General features: G+C 40.3%; 1 protein-coding gene and 1 long non-coding RNA gene across 2 annotated transcripts in view; one reads left to right on the top strand and one right to left on the bottom strand.

The window, feature by feature from the left end:
• Positions 1 to 215: 215 nt before the first annotated feature.
• Positions 216 to 4,965, top strand: sec61b (SEC61 translocon subunit beta). The gene is made up of 4 exons (XM_062985633.1): positions 216 to 325; positions 1,555 to 1,652; positions 2,290 to 2,394; positions 4,602 to 4,965. Exons 1-4 carry the CDS (start codon positions 323 to 325, stop codon positions 4,687 to 4,689), a joined length of 294 nt encoding a protein of 97 aa, XP_062841703.1. The 5' UTR covers positions 216 to 322; the 3' UTR covers positions 4,690 to 4,965.
• A 639-nt stretch (positions 4,966 to 5,604) lies between these two features.
• Positions 5,605 to 18,109, bottom strand: part of LOC134301322 (uncharacterized) — a 53,919-nt gene continuing 41,414 nt past the window's right edge. Inside the window, exon 6 of the long non-coding RNA XR_010007437.1 lies at positions 5,605 to 5,840. This is a non-coding gene — a long non-coding RNA (uncharacterized LOC134301322). The remainder of the gene's footprint in view (positions 5,841 to 18,109) is intronic.

The raw sequence follows: 18,109 nt of genomic DNA, 5'->3' as shown, positions 1-18,109 counted from the left end.
TTAAATGGTATTACACTCCGATTTTGCCTATTTATTTAAAAAATCGGGAGGATAAATACCTCAAACGAAATCTGAAATTAAAATACGTATTTTATTATTATTATGACTACTTACCGAATATTTCATTGTGTTATTTTGAGTTATATGTTACAGTTTTGATCAGGCATCAGTCGGACTACTAGACGGGTCTTGGTTTGTGTTGTCGTGGCTTTTCCAGTAAAGCGTCAGCAGTAAAACGGCTCTCTCGGTTCTGAGCTTCATTCAGACAGACCGTCACACATCCAGTGTTCTCCTTAAAGTGCTCTGAAAACTACTCAACACAATGGTAAGTTGTTACAGACTCTTTATTTGGTGTTTATTACGAATACCATGTAATATGTATTAAATTAAAATCAATATTGAAAGATATCTTAGCATTTGCATTCAGACCGAGCCTGCTAACGTTACCTAGCATAACGGTTACTCATTAACCACAGTTAGTCGTGTCTGTTTTACCAGGGTTTATTTTTTAATATATTACTTTCCATACATTAATGTGTACTTATACATGTTATTATGAGTTATATGACCACATTTGTAGTAATATTCGGAGCTTAGCTCCAAAACAGCTGATGCTAACTGTATACAGTCACTGTGGTCACTCTGCATACGTGGCTTTTAGATACTGGGCCGTAATTATAGTTATAATAGTTATAATGGTCGCTTTTGTGTCTCTTTGTTATAGATATGAATTTTAAAGTACCTGCATATTGATGCCTGATAGTGAATTGGCAATTAGGGCAAACATTTTACTATATACAATGCGCATCACATAGCAGAATAGAGAATAGCATTTTAGATAAGCCTTCATATATGTTTAATACTGCTATACAGTGTTAAGATTAATAAGTCAAATAAGGGTCCTGGTTATGTCTTGGTTATTGCTTAGTTTACTAATTCTGAAGACACGTGATGACACAGCACCTGGACTAGTGGTCTCAGTGAGGAGTCTAGGGTCTTACGTTCACTCCCAAGCCCTACTTTTTGGTTTCAAGAGAGGAGAAGTTTAGTCTCTCATTAGTTGACATTAACTGACAAACCATGTAATCACATCGCTGAGTTTAATGTCAGCAAGGCTTGTATTATTAAGTAATTAAAGCAGCTTAACGTTGCAAAGGTGAAGAAGAGTTCCGTTAACAAACACCATTTAGAAGGTATAATTTAGACTTGAAGTCAAAAAGCAGCAGTCCATAACCAGATGGGATTATTATAATTAAATAGGCTGATCAAAGAGATAATGCTGGTATCTTGAGGTCCTGTCTTTACATTGATCATGATCTTTTAAACCTATGTGTGGAATATTAGAAATGTGTCTTGTTAGACCTCCTAAAGATTTTAGTACTCCTACACAATGAGGTCATAAAACAAAGTGCTATAAAAATATGTATCAACATGTATATTGATATTTATAAAAGCTCTATGCCAAACATTGACCCCCAGTATGCCTTAAGGACAACATTCAACTGTGTATTTACTGACTGATGATTCATTTGTCTTCTCTTTGCTACTCTTTAGCCTGGACCTGCAGCTAGCGCATCCACTGTTGGCGCTTCTGGACGCTCCCCCAGTAAGACAGTTGCCCCCAGAGCAGCTGGATCAACAGTCAGACAGAGGTAGGATGATCAGCCGAATATAATTTTGCCTTAATAATAGTATTGTACAAATTTACACCCACCTGTAGAAGGCTGTTGCACCTATGTTCCCTAATGCAACTACTGAAAGATTTATAACCTTTGTATTTTCGAAAGCACTTTTTGTTACAGTACAGTAACTTGCTACAGTACTGAACTGTATATTTTAAGCCACACATCACATTTTGAAGTGTTGTGTTATCTCAAAGTGCTAATTAGATCATTCAGCAAAAGTGGTAACGACTTATTGATCTTGTTCACAACAATGGTTTTAAACACTGAGCACTGATGAAATTAGGGTCCTTAATAGTGTCTGACAGTCACCTGCTGGGTTCAGACAGTTTTGTGATAAGTTAGGTTTACACAATCAGCTGGCCAGGCGTCTACACAATGCGATGGCTTGGTACCCTGTTTCCCCCCCCCCCCCCCCCCACCACACACACACACAAAATGTTACTGTTGTATTAAAGAAGACACATTTTCGTGTTTGGACAGTGTAAATCTCCCAGTCATAATAAAATGCACAAATGTACATTACATTGTTTCTATTAGACTTTAAATTAAAGGCCATTTTGCAAACTGCTGAGTTAGAATTTTCTTTACTTTATTCTCTCCCCAGGAAAGCAACCAGTGGTGGTGCACGGTCTGCAGGCAGAGCTACAGCATCAGCAGGCACAGGTGGCATGTGGCGCTTTTACACTGAGGACTCACCAGGACTCAAAGTGTAAGTGCACACACTTTGGTGGTGGTGGAACATAGACTAGTGACCTTCCAGAATTCTAACCACTAAGCTTCCGTTGCACTATACAGAAACATTTCATCTAAATGTAAAACCTGGATGTAACTTAAAAGCCTTCATTCTCTAGTCAAAAGTCTTTTAATGTATTTATTCACTGCTTCATTTCCATAAGCTGTGGTGATTAATAAATAAACAGAGATGTTTAATCTGTTGAGAACACACATGAGCCATACACAGCCGCTCATTTTTAATTCATTCCCCCAAGTCACCGGGAAGTAAGACCGAGGGGAGTAGAAGAGGGATCTGGGAGGTTTAGCATTTATGAGGATAAACATGAAATTTTAACGACAGGAAATTGGCCTCTTGGGCTCAGCCCTGTCTTTTTGATCACTCCTGCTGACTGCCCTCCTAATGGAATTGGGTGGGTGCACGCGTATGTGTGAGAGAGAAAACACTTGTATGGTACACATGTGAATATAACTTGGCCCAAGCAGTTTATCAAAATGTTTTCTGCAGTCAACCTAGCTTTATAAACCTCATTTATTTAGTTTTTCACTAGTATTGTAAGAATCTTGTATCAGGGATGCACATTTTAGCAAATACTTGTAAGCAATTAGAACGTATCAATTGTTTGGATAGCTAAACCTCAAGCCTATGGTAACTCGGACAGCTAAAGCCAATGGAGAGCCTCCACACCCAACCCATCAAACTATTTCTGTGTTACATCTTTATGGACCTCGCTTTGTGCACAGGGATGCAATCATGGGAAAGGAAAAGACTTTCCCCTGCCTAGTGCCACAAAATAGGAAACGTAATTAAATTGTAGTTGCTTTTAAATTATTGAAATGACAGAATAGTGACAATTGGTCTTTCAGTATTTAGAAAGCTAACCTGCCGTAGACATTCAAACTTATGATTGGGTAATCTTTCTGGCTGGGAAGGGTGTGTGTGTGTGCGCGCATGTGTGTGTTAGAGCTTAATTAAAGTTGTCTGAAAAGGTCACATCAATTAAAGCCTGGGGGTGGGCCTTCAGTCGACATGGTTACACTGCTGCCTAGCGACCCAGGGGATGGTCAGTTTCTCCTTTAATAAAGCTGCTCGTTAGCCGCCCTACTCGTTAGCACCATGCCACTCACCGCTGTTTATAATCCTAATTACCCCTCTTCTGTCACATGACCGAGACGAAGAGACCCAATTGGTCCTAATGATTGACTGAATCATCTAAAGATGTCAGTCAAAACGTATACATTTTTTTTTACACTTGTTATATACTGTAGGTGACCAGTGAGATATATGAAGTATGGACAATTTGTTTTAAAGGGTTGCAGGACAGCAGGGTTAAAGGAATCTGCAAAGCCTCTTTAGATGAACACCGAACAAATGAACATTACATTAATGGCAAAAAATATTTTAATGATTTTAAAAGTGAACAATAACATTGCACTCCAGCATGGGTCAAACTACTATTTGGCTAAATGTATGTGGACACCTGACCATGAGCTTTTTGCTCATCCCATCGTAACATGGGCATTACAAAGAAGTTTATAGAGGAGATGCTCTGGATTTTGGACTGTGTCTGTAAACTTTGCCCATTCATTCAAAAGAGCATTGGTTAGGTCAGGCAGTGGTGCCAACATAAGTCATTTGTCATACTAAGTCAAGCTGTTAGCTACCAGAGTTTATTTACACTAAACTAGTCAAACCTTCTTTATGAAACTGTCCACAGGGGTGCAGTCAGGCTAGAATTGGTCAGGGCCATACTCAAATTATTTCATATTATTGACTCTATGTACCTGTTATTAAGCTGAAGCAAGTGAAGCTGAAACACACACACACACACACACACACACACACACACTTCTGGTCATGTGTATTTTTCAAGTTGTAACCACTTGTTGCCTCATACATTGTTTCCGTTGTCTGAGCTTTTATTTAGACCCTCTTACCCTGTTGAATTTGCCTTATTTGGAGTTATTTTAATACACAATGCACCAAGTTAACGTTTTTCACCAATTGGAATCCCTTTTGTAACGGAAATAATTAAGTTCATTTCTTTATCCATGCAAAAACACAGGGGATGCAAACCTTTAAATATTGCAATAAGTCATCACTCAGGCACCACTAGAGGTCCTTCTGTTAACATATCCTGTTGAGTTGGTAATTCATGTCTCTCTATATCTCTTTCTTTCTAGTGGACCAGTTCCAGTCCTCGTAATGAGTCTGCTTTTCATCGCATCCGTCTTCATGCTGCACATATGGGGAAAGTACACCCGCTCCTAAACCCTGGTGACCTTTGAACTCTGGCCTTCAAACCCATCAGCTATTCTCACTTAAGCCATTGGACTTGGACCAAACTCTGACCCTAAACATCAAACCCTAAACATCAAACCCTGTTTATTCATGTTCATTTCAGAAGGATCACACTTTGCTCAGCCCAACTGCATTTTTTTTTTTTTTTGGAATCTGAAACAGGATGTGCATTTTTTTGTTAAACTTTGTACAAACTCTGTTTATGTTGATATTGTACAATAAACACTATATCATGTTGCTTATTAACTGACTTTTCCACTCTGTACTTTTAAAGAGGAAAATTTGGTGTACTTAATGTGATATGCACGAGTGTGGTGTAATGGCCCTCAGGCAGGTGCTACATGGTATTATGCAAATTCTTATTTGATGTGTGTGGTAGATGTTGGAACTTTACCTGGTTCTAGGCATTTACACAATAATTCTCCATAAAATGCTACTCCACACTGGCAACTTTCAAACAATCGAGTGTTTTATTCTCTCATATTTTAAGTTTTAAAATGTTACAATAATTCATCACTCTCTTAAGAAAGTTAGGTGGATTTTATTTATTGACATACCACTAACTGAATATCATCTCTACAGTCCAATTCATCATGTATTTCAGTCTCAGATCTTACAAGTTTGATATTTTTGCACGACTCCAAATTTCAATTGACCAGGGTTTGAATTTAATGGCTGCAATGCATTTAAAAAAGGTGGCACAACTCAAAATAAGAGATAGAATATTTGTTACAGTTTTAAAACATTCTACAGTAACAGATGCTTAACAAGTATCAGTTAACACAGTCCACCACTGCATCAATAAATGCAACATGAAACTGTTACACAAAGAGAACTTGGCATTAATGCAGAAGAATAGAATAAACATAAACCAGTTCGGCTTTACAATTCTGAAGCCAGTACGACTCCCTATTGATGCAAAACATTTTCCATCTATAATTTTTAATGTGTAATAGTTCTGTTGTTTGTGATTTTAATAATATGAGTATATATCCACGTTTTAAACAGAATTAGAGCATACTCACTGAGGGTGAGTGTGCCTCAGCTCAGCAGTCTCACTCTGTACCACTCGGGTGAGAAAAAGGTCTGTAGCTCCACTCTCAATTTGAATTAAGCCTCTCCTGTTGGGAATACATTATCAACAAGTTATTTTTAAACAATAAGTTCCTCACTGGTTAGTGAATAATCGTTACCGTATCAATGACATTATTTCTTTCAAACTGAAAATAAATAAATATATATACTGTATACTGTTAGTAATAATGTCATTAGGGACTTTACAGTATTGCCTATAAGGGGCGCTCTAGATTACAACACAGACGCAAGTCTTAACAGACTACAGTGTAAGACCTAGTCTCTGTTTCACTGCCTGGTTTTGTGTGTGTGTGTGTGTGTTTGTGTGTGTTTGTGTGTGTTTGTGTGTGTTTGTGCATGCGTGTGTTCTTTATTATTCATGTCCTGTATAATAAGGGTTAGGTTTCCCTGCTGGTCTAGTCTAATCCCTTATTTGACTACAATTATTTTTCAATATCATCTATTTGGGTTCAATCTGGTGCTTAAATGTCCAAAACGAGACATTCATTCATTCATTTTCTTATCCACTTCACGGGGGGGAAGGGGCAGGTAACACCCTGGACAGGACACCAGTCCATCGCAGGGCAGACACATTTGGACTGTGGGAGGAAACCGGAGCTCCCGGAGGAAACCCACGCAGACACGGGGAGAACATGCAAACTCCACACAGAAAGGACCCAGTCCCGCCCCACCTGGGGATCGAACCCAGGACCTTCTTGCTGTGAGGCAACAGTGCTACCCACTAAGCCACCGTGCCAGTAAGGTAGGGCGGCCTACTTATGAAACATTCTAAACTAAATGGTTTCAACATTTACTCAACATGCACCACTGGGATGAATTTAAATGATGATTGACCAACATCACACATGCTTTTTTGACTGAATAGGCAAAGACTCCCAGAGACTCATCAAAACAGTATTCTGTTATTGCTGCAAATTTGGGGGTTGGGCAACTCCATGTCAACACTCATAGTTTTGGAATTGTGTGCCTGACAAGCTCAGGGTCAGATGCCAATACACCTCTGGCCATTTAGTGTATAATAAAACATGTATATGTACTCATTGTGTTTAAGTGGCGTAAATAATGCTAAAACATTACATATCCAAATGAGGTAACTGTCAAGTCCTTCAAGAGATGCAACAGATTATTGCATATTAACTTCTTAAAAGAAAAAACCGGGGCTTTTTTATTTGTTCCTTTTTTAGCCGTTTGAAAATTTGTTGTATGAAATACTTCATTAAATGTTCTTGGAAATTGAATTGTTTGTATTAGCAAGGGAAGTTTAAAATGTGCTTGCTTCATTTTTTTTTTTTGAGTATGTTTTTTTCTGTTAACCATTTCCTGAGTTCTAACCACTGCCTGTGTAGAGGGGCAGCCCCAAAAGTACACATGCACACACATGCAGTAGATACACACATGCAAACACACACCTCATGCATATATATCCAGCCCTCCAATAACTCTTCCAGTGCATGCAATCATTTCTTAAGTCCCAAATGTCAAAAAGTACTAGGATTTACTAATGAACGTCTAGCTTACTTTCAGTGTCTTTAAAACTTTTAACATGCTGTAGGTGCACACAAACACACACATATACACACATACACACACATGCACATGCTCATTTGCACAGAGCAAGAGTCGCAGTAAAAATGTCAAAATAGGTCAGTCTTCCCACATGTCTTAGTCTGCTATCATTTAAGGCAAATTCTCACCCGCTTCCATCAGTACAGAGACTTCCATCTAGAGGGGGCGCCCCATCACGGGTTACTTTCGGACTTGAGCGTTGACATGACTCTGCTTCTATGATTTTACCATAGCATGTCTTAATAAAATAAATAAAATGTAAATGTAGATTCAAACAAATGTAGAGTTATAGTACAAGTCAAAAGTTTACATACACATGGGGGTGGCACGGTGGCTCAGTGAATAGCACTGTTGCCTCACAGCAAGAAGGTCCTGGGTTCGATCCCCAGGTGGGGTGGTCCAGGTCCTTTCTGTGTGGAGTTTGCATGTTCTCCCCGTGTCTGCGTGAGTTTCCTCTGGGTGCTCCGGTTTCCTCCCACAGTCCAAAGACATGCAGTCAGATTAATCGGAGATACAAAATTTTCCATGAGTGTGTTTGACATTAAAACTTGTGAACTGATGAATCTTGTGTAATGAGTAACTACCGTTCCTGTCATGAATGTAAAAGTGTAAAACATGATGTTAAAATTCCAATAAAACAAACATACATATGGAAGATACATGGCCTTCTAGAAAATTTAATGACTTTTCCACTCATCAAACAGGCCCGATGTCTCAGCACAGTCAACATTTAGGTTGCCCATGGTAAAAGTTTAATGTTTCCCAAATTTGGCCTGAACATTATGTTGGGTCAACATTCTGGCATCTCTAGTGCACAATACGGCCCTGGAAGCAGAGAATAGTCTGTAGTAGGGTGACCATACGTTCCCTTTTTCCTGGACATGTCCTCTTTTTTGGACCTAAAAAAGTGGCCAGGATTTCTAAATCACCAAAAATGTCTCAGTAGTCTGTGTGCGCTATTCTGTGTGTGTTTTTGCACTGATTTCACATTTCTCATCAGGTCTCTAAGTGTAAATGAAAATTCACACACGAATTACAGAAAAAATCCGCGTTTTTGTCTCGGGTGGGATCTTTGGAAAGCAGAATGACCTGGACGTACACGGTAGCGCCACATTCTGTCGAAATAGCTCTACTGATGAATATTTTATTTGTTGTTGTTAGTGCAGGTGTCCGTCTGGCCCATGCTGCTATCCTGCCAAGTGTCCTCTTTTTTGCAAACCATAATAGGGTCACCTTTGTCAGTAGCCTCACCATACATACATTGATCCATGTCTTTATGGACTTTGTCCACATCCACAGAGTCATACTAGAACATAAAGGGGCCTCTGCCAAACTGTTGCCACAAAGTTGAAATCATAAATTATTCCATACCTGTTATCAATAGAATTGACCAAAACACCTTACCATACTAATTAGTAGAGGTGTCCACATACTTGTGTAGTTTTAGCTGTATAGTTTTGTAAAGTCTTTGTACAATTTAAGAACTCAAGCACTACATCACTGCTACATAAAGTATGTTTACATGAAGATTTAGGTCACAGGTGTCAAATGTCACACTGCGGTTATGAGGGGCCACACCACTGAAAATGTCCGTGCCCTTCCTACTCAATAACCTAAATAAAAAAAGCTCAACATAAGACTGTAGGCATGTACAGTGTATCACAAAAGTGAGTACACCCCTCACATTTCTGCAAATATTTTATTATATCTTTTCATGGGACAACACTATAGACATGAAACTTGGATATAACTTAGAGTAGTCAGTGTACAGCTTGTTTGGCAGTGTAGATTTACTGTCTTCTGAAAATAACTCAACACACAGCCATTAATGTCTAAATGGCTGGCAACATAAGTGAGTACACCCCACAGTGAACATGTCCAAATTGTGCCCAAAGTGTCAATATTTTGTGTGACCACCATTATTATCCAGCACTGCCTTAACCCTCCTGGGCATGGAATTCACCAGAGCTGCACAGGTTGCTACTGGAATCCTCTTCCACTCCTCCATGATGACATCACGGAGCTGGTGGATGTTAGACACCTTGAACTCCTCCACCTTCCACTTGAGGATGCGCCACAGGTGCTCAATTGGGTTTAGTCCATCACCTTTACCTTCAGCTTCCTCAGCAAGGCAGTTGTCATCTTGGAGGTTGTGTTTGGGGTCGTTATCCTGTTGGAAAACTGCCATGAGGCCCAGTTTTCGAAGGGAGGGGATCATGCTCTGTTTCAGAATGTCACAGTACATGTTGGAATTCATGTTTCCCTCAATGAACTGCAGCTCCCCAGTGCCAGCAACACTCATGCAGCCCAAGACCATGATGCTACCACCACCATGCTTGACTGTAGGCAAGATACAGTTGTCTTGGTACTTCTCACCAGGGCGCCGCCACACATGCTGGACACCATCTGAGCCAAACAAGTTTATCTTGGTCTCGTCAGACCACAGGGCATTCCAGTAATCCATGTTCTTAGACTGCTTGTCTTCAGCAAACTGTTTGCGGGCTTTCTTGTGCGTCAGCTTCCTTCTGGGATGACGACCATGCAGACCGAGTTGATGCAGTGTGCGGTGTATGGTCTGAGCACTGACAGGCTGACCTCCCACGTCTTCAACCTCTGCAGCAATGCTGGCAGCACTCATGTGTCTATTTTTTAAAGCCAACCTCTGGATATGACGCCGAACACGTGGACTCAACTTCTTTGGTCGACCCTGGCGAAGCCTGTTCCGAGTGGAACCTGTCCTGGAAAACCGCTGTATGACCTTGGCCACCATGCTGTAGCTCAGTTTCAGGGTGTTAGCAATCTTCTTAAAGCCCAGGCCATCTTTGTGGAGAGCAACAATTCTATTTCTCACATCCTCAGAGAGTTCTTTGCCATGAGGTGCCATGTTGAATATCCAGTGGCCAGTATGAGAGAATTGTACCCAAAACACCAAATTTAACAGCCCTGCTCCCCATTTACACCTGGGACCTTGACACATGACACCAGGGAGGGACAACGACACATTTGGGCACAATTTGGACATGTTCACTGTGGGGTGTACTCACTTATGTTGCCAGCTATTTAGACATTAATGGCTGTGTGTTGAGTTATTTTCAGAAGACAGTAAATCTACACTGCTATACAAGCTGTACACTGACTACTCTAAGTTATATCCAAGTTTCATGTCTATAGTGTTGTCCCATGAAAAGATATAATGAAATATTTGCAGAAATGTGAGGAGTGTACTCACTTTTGTGATACACTGTATATATCTACCTTTATGCATTTCCTGTATGTACACTGCAGTAAAAATACCCCCAACCCCCCAAAAAGGTCCACTAAGAGCCCTGACCTAAACCCTAAAGTGTGTAAAACATGATGTTAAAATCCTAATAAATAAATATGCAGAATTTGTAATAAAACAAACAGAAAAATTCAAATTTAAGGTTTTTAACTCAGCTATTATGGTCTTGTGTTTGAGTGCATTGATGTCTGTCATCACCTCCCAGTTCTGCATGTGTCTTTATTGTGTGTATTGCAGTAATAATGAACGGCTCAGTGGGTTTCGAGCAGTATTGGAATCCCCTGCCTTCCTCAGGGACGCAGACTGAGCAACTGGTGTGGAATGGCAGAACTACTGTGTGTGTGTGTGTGTGTGTGTGTGTCGAGGCCCATGCCAGCATAGAGTGCCTGGTTTTAATGGATCATATGGTTGATAAAGCATGGAATAGTGCAACAGCCGTTATTGATCCCACTCTCAAGCCAGTGCTTCAGAGCTCCTGTGGGATACACCCCCCCTACCCCCTACCCGACTTCACACACACACATACACACACACACACACACACACACACTCTTTTTCTGTCAGATGCCTGACTCTTTGTGCAGACCAGCCTGTTCACAGTGCTTATAGGACTCCAGTTTCTTCACCACCTGCATAATAAATTAAATAAAAATTCAAACAAATTATTTGCTTCCAACTTTATGGTAATGGTTTGGAACAGGGCCCTTTCCTGTTCCAGCATGACTGTGCCCCTGTGTATAAAACATAGGCTATAAACACATGGTTTGAAGAGTTTTTGGTTTGGAAGAACTCCAGTGGCCTGCACAGAGCCCTGATTTTAACTTCATGTAACACTTTTGACGTGAATTCGAACATCGACTGTGAGCAAAGCCTTTTTGTCTAACACCAGTGGCTTGTTTTTACAAACGCTTTGGCATTTGGATGTTGGACATCCAATTTTACCACAATTGAAGAGCGTTTGTGAGGTGAGGTACTGATGTTGGATTAGAAGGACAGCCTTCCAATGAACGTTTCAACGCATCCCGAAGATGTTCGATCAAATCAAGGTCAGGACTCTGCAACAGGCCGCTTAAGTTCCTCCACACCAAATTTGATAAAGCATGTCTTTACAGACCTGGCTTTGTGAACAAGAGCACAGTCATACTGAAACAGGATTTTCCAGACTGTTTGGAAACATATCATTTAATGGGTGCCATTCTTTTTTTTTATCTTTGTTCAACATTGAATCTAGTAACACACATACGTAGCTACTTCGAAAGTGTATTGATCGATTTCAGGCAACTTTGTTTAATTTTTACAAGGTTTCTAAGTGACAGATGGCTGTTTTAAACATAGAATTAGTAAATACATGAAATATAGCAGCATGGAGTTCATGCTAAAAGCACGAGAACACTGGGTACAGTCTAGTTATTTTTTAAAGAAAAAAAATATATAAATATATATAAATATATAATATAATATAATATATAAATAATCAAAGTAAACACACACTGAGATTAATCTTCTCAGTCAGAGTTACAATATTATTAAACATACTGGGGGAAAGGGGAGAACTTAGTTTCAGTCTCCCTGTGGCCTTCAGTATACACTGATCAGCCATAACATTAAAACCACCTCCTTGTTTCTACACTCATTTTCCATTTTATCAGCTCCACTTACCATATAGAAGCACTTTGTAGTTCTACAATTACTGACTGTAGTCCATCTGTTTCTCTACATACTTTTTTTAGCCTGCTTTCACCCTGTTCTTCAATGGTCAAGACCCCCACAGGACTACTACAGAGCAGGTATTATTTGGGTGGTGGATCATTCTCAGCACTGCAGTGACAATTACATGGTGGTGGTGTGTTAGTGTGTGTTGTGCTGGTATAAGTGGATCAGAAACAGCAGCGCTGCTGGAGTTTTTAAATACCGTGTCCACTCACTGTCCACTCTATTAAACACACCTGCCTAGTTGGTCCACCCTGTAGATGTAAAGTCAGAGACGATCGCTCATCTATTGCTGCTGTTTGAGTTGGTCATCTTCTAGACCTTCATCAGTGGTCACAGGACACTGCCCCAGGGGCGCTGTTGGCTGAATATTTTTGGTTGGTGGACTAGCAGTGACAGTGAGGTGTTTAATAACTCCATCAGCACTGCTGTGTCTGATCCACTCATACCAGCACAACACACACTAACACACCACCACCATGTCAGTGTCACTGCAGTGCTGAGAATGATAGACCACCTAAATAATACCTGCTCAGTAGTGGTCCTGGGAGAGTCCTGACCATTGAAGAACAGGGTGAAAGGGGGCTAACAAAGCATGCAGAAAAACAGATGGACTACAGGCAGTAATTGTAGAACTGCTTCTATATGGTAAGCGAAGCCGATAAACTGGACAATGTGTGTAGAAACAAGGAGGTGGTTTTAATGTTATGGCTGATCGGTGTATACAGATAATGTAAAGTTTTGTTCAAAATGTGACTTGTAGAATTCCAAATTTTTCAGAAGGATGAATATGTTAGGGTAAGTCACCAAACAATGCAAGAAAAAAAGGATTTCTGAAAGATTTGACTCATTATATCATTGTAAAGCGTCACGTTAGAGTGAAGACATGAAAAAAAAAACTATTCTATAACTTCAGTGTTACAGGCAGTTTTTATTAACATTTTAAATTATATATCCTAAATTCGCAATTAGATCAATCAATCTGATAGGAAAGCAGGACTAAAGCAGCCGAAGCCAGTCATTAGGAGGAGTGTCCACATGATTGAAGTCCAAGTGTTTTCAACATTAGTAAATGAGAATTCAATAAAGATGATGATGATTTTGCTGAAGATGACATATTTAACTAAAAATATAAAAAAGACAATGATGAGCAAACAGCCAGCACTTTCAGGCCACTGAGTTGGAAGGGTAAGGATGTAGTATCACCAGCTTTTAATTTAAGTGCTGGCAAATTGTCAAAAAGCACTTGGCACAGCACAGGCTCTGGCTGTTAAAGTAAAATAAGCTCCTACAAACCCCTTCACCCTCCTCCTTTCTCACTGCTGCTCTCTGTTTCTCTCTCTTTTTTTCGGTGGGCCTCTCCAGGAATGGACACTTGCGGGGTACGAAAGCGGCAGCTTTGAGAGCGGTGCCAGCTGTGATGATGCGGCGCATGTGATCGCTGCTTGAATGGGGCACAGAGGGCACATGTGAGTGCTGTACGTTTGGTGTGACGTGAGGCCACGAGGAGACCCCAAGCTGGAACTTAAACCGGTGCAGGACAGTTTGAGCCTTTACTACTATTACTGGCTGTGCTGTCTAATATTAACCTACCATCCCTGGCATGAGTGTGTGTTAGGGTGGTATTTTTAGGGTCCCTTTTTCCACTATGGCATTTGGACACTGGAGAGGCTTGGTCAGGAGGAGAGATCTGAGATGGGTTATGAAAGACGGTTTCAGGCTAACACATAATAATTCAAACTAATTCACACGTGATTGTAATAGTATCACACTGTTCTCTTTAGCGCATGTGTATATTTGGGGAGCGAGGAGTGTAACCTTTGCCTCAGATCGTATCGGAGCTGGTGTAAAGCCATGTAAGCTCCAGACATACCGGCAAAGTCAGCAGTTTATATAGATGTTTTTCTGTCTATCATGGCTGTTTCATATTTTCAATGATATTAGCGACTTATCTTTTTCTGTAACTTAACAATTAAAACATTAAGGACAAACTTCTTTGTCCTTTTATACTTTTCATACTTTGTTTTTTATTTTGTGGTGTAGAAAGTTCTAGACTTACTTACGGTGTCCTTAATGTTTGTTAGTGGTTAAAATTGACTACTGTTGGTGATTTCTGTATCCCCATACAAATAGGGCTTGTTTAATTGGACCTATTAAAAACTACATGGAACAGTGGTCTCACACCAAGGTCGGGTGAAAGCTTACACTATCACTATGGTAAGAGTGGTAAGATGTAATCCATGAACCATGAGTGATACTGTCCACAGTCAAGCAACTTTTACACTGGTACCTTGAAGCTCGACGTCAATTGGTTTTGACAACTGATTGAGTTTAAAAGACGTTGAGTTTCAAGGTATTTTTTCCCATAAAGATGTATAAGAAACCTGTTGATGCGTTCCGGGGTCCTGTGGAACTGCATATACAGTGTATCACAAAAGTGAGTACACCCCTCACATTTCTGCAAATATTTCATTATATCTTTTCATGGGACAACACTATAGACATGAAACTTGGATATAACTTAGAGTAGTCAGTGTACAACTTGTATAGCAGTGTAGGTTTACTGTCTTCTGAAAATAACTCAACACACAGCCATTAATGTCTAAATAGCTGGCAACATAAGTGAGTACACCCCACAGTGAACATGTCCAAATTGTGCCCAAATGTGTCGTTGTCCCTCCCTGGTGTCATGTGTCAAGGTCCCAGGTGTAAATGGGGAGCAGGGCTGTTAAATTTGGTGTTTTGGGTACAATTCTCTCATACTGGCCACTGGATATTCAACATGGCACCTCATGGCAAAGAACTCTCTGAGGATGTGAGAAATAGAATTGTTGCTCTCCACAAAGATGGCCTGGGCTATAAGAAGATTGCTAACACCCTGAAACTGAGCTACAGCATGGTGGCCAAGGTCATACAGCGGTTTTCCAGGACAGGTTCCACTCGGAACAGGCTTCGCCAGGGTCGACCAAAGAAGTTGAGTCCACGTGTTCGGCATCATATCCAGAGGTTGGCTTTAAAAAAATAGACACATGAGTGCTGCCAGCATTGCTGCAGAGGTTGAAGACGTGGGAGGTCAGCCTGTCAGTGCTCAGACCATACGCCGCACACTGCATCAACTCGGTCTGCATGGTCGTCATCCCAGAAGGAAGCTGACGCACAAGAAAGCCAGTAGATTCCAGTAGCAACCTGTGCAGCTCTGGTGAATTCCATGCCCAGGAGGGTTAAGGCAGTGCTGGATAATAATGGTGGTCACACAAAATATTGACCCTTTGGGCACAATTTGGACATGTTCACTGTGGGGTGTACTCACTTATGTTGCCAGCTATTTAGACATTAATGGCTGTGTGTTGAGTTATTTTCAGAAGACAGTAAATCTACACTGCTATACAAGTTGTACACTGACTACTCTAAGTTATATCCAAGTTTCATGTCTATAGTGTTGTCCAATGAAAAGATATAATGAAATATTTGCAGAAATGTGAGGGGTGTACTCACTTTTGTGATACACTGTATTTTAGGCTAATGTAAAATAATGGGGTTGTTTTTGACACAAATAACACAAACATAATATAAAAACACTGAAATACAATTGAAAAACAGTTAAAAATCATAACAGGATGTGTTCTTAACAGAATCCTAGCATTCTAAATCAGGAGTGCTCTCCGCTCCAGGCGTGCTGTACATTTACCGTATTTAGCACACATTCTTAATCAGGGCGACGTACAGAAGTGCTGCTGAACAGCCAGGGAAATTCATTCCACCAACCCGAGAGCTAATATAAAGAAAAGCATTGATGCCTGTCTTCCTTAGTGGATTAAGAAGCTCCAAATTTGTGGCTCAAAAGGTAAAAATGGGTTTGACAAGTACTGTTGGTTGTGATAAGTGATGGTAGAGCAGAGGCAGAAAAATTCTCGCTAATTTATTACTCTCTGTTGGATATGAAAATGAAAGTCCTATAAATGCTGGCAGGAGAATTGGGGCGAGTGTGTGTGTGTGTGTGTGTGTGTGTGTGGCTACCCAACTGACACAGTTTGAGATGTTGGCACAAACAGGGTAATGGTGGCATGATAGGGGGTGTCCCTGTCACGTCTTTCTTACACAGCCACTCACTCACTCTCACATGTACATACGTAATGTTCTAATATATTAATCCTCTGTCATCTACTATTTTAAAAACTGGCCCCGACTGTTCCAAAAAATATAAGGTGTATTGAGTTTAGGTGTTTAAGCAATTTAACTAAAATTATATTAAATAATTTCTATGCAATTTGTAAAAGGGTCCTTTCCTGTTCCATCATGACTATGTCCCTACGCACAAAGCAAGGTCTATTTAAATATATAACTTTCATGGCGAGGAACCCATGAGTCTGGTACCTTAACCTTAAACTAAACACTTTCAGGATGAACTGAAACATCAACAGTGAACCAGGCCCTCTTATTCAAAATCAGTGCTTGATTTCACAAATGCTCATTTGACTGAATTAAACCCTTATTATTTAATAGTTCCTTTTTTATACAATGATATACAATACTATGGTCAAAAGTATGTTAACATCTGTTTATTGGCCTTGTTGGTCAATACATTGTAAAACTGTTCAATGGGCTTGAGGTGAGGAATCTTTGCATAACACAGTCTTAGAAGTATTGGGAAAAGGTCTAGAAGATGACCAACTCAAACAGCAGCAATCGTCTCTGACTTTACATCTACAAGGTGGACCAACTAGGTAGGGGTGTCTAATAGAGTGGACAGTAAGTGGACACATTATTTAAAAACTCCAGCAGCGCTGCTGTGTCTGATCCACTCATACCAGCACAACACACACTAACACACCACCACCATGTCAGTGTCACTGCAGTGCTGAGAATCATCCACTACCTAAATAATACCTGCTCTGTGGTGGTCCTGTGGGGGTCCTGACCATTGAAGAACAGGGTGAAAGCAGGCTAAAAAGTATGTAGAGAAACAGATGGACTACAGTCAATAATTGTAGAACTACAAAGTGCTTCTATATAGTAAGTGGAGCTGATAAAATGGACAGTGAGTGTAGAAACAAGGAGGTGGTCATAATGTTATGCCTAATCTGTGTATATGTCATGAAGAATGTTTATATACCAGGGGGCGGCACGGTGGGTAGCACTGTTGCCTCACAACAAGCAGGTCCTGGGTTCGATTCCCAGGTAGAGCGGTCTAGGTCCTTTCTGTGTGGAGTTTGCATGTTCTCTCCATGTCTGTGTGGGTTTTCTCCGGGAGCTCAGTTTTCCTCCCACAGTCCAAAGACGTGCAAGAGAGGTGAACTGAAGATACAAAATAAAGCCTTGAACTGATGAATGTGTAACCTGTCATGAATGTAACCATGAATGTTAATGTATGTGTGTAAAACATGACGTTAAAATCCTAATAAATAGATGAACATATGCCAGGTTTTTATATGTTGTTTAAAACAAATAAATTATCCAATTCTGTGACTAAATAGTCAGCAAATGACTGGAACAGTGTGCCTAAAACACCCAAATGTAATCATTAGGAGGGGGTGTGAACATACATTTGGCCATATAGCATATGTTGTGACTAAGTATACCATCAAAACCTCCTGCATCCACTGACCACTGAGCACACAGGGAATAATAATCTGGTACAATAACAACATGCAGAACTTTGAACATTGTATACTCAACAGGGAGTCCAGATCCAGAAAACAAGTTAGCACCTTTAACCTGCTTGAAGTCAAACCAAAA

Source organism: Trichomycterus rosablanca, chromosome 23 (assembly GCF_030014385.1).
Source record: "Trichomycterus rosablanca isolate fTriRos1 chromosome 23, fTriRos1.hap1, whole genome shotgun sequence".
Lineage (NCBI taxonomy): Eukaryota > Metazoa > Chordata > Actinopteri > Siluriformes > Trichomycteridae > Trichomycterus > Trichomycterus rosablanca.
The sequence above is the reverse complement of the archived record's forward strand: the minus strand, read 5'-3'. Positions and strand labels throughout refer to the sequence as shown.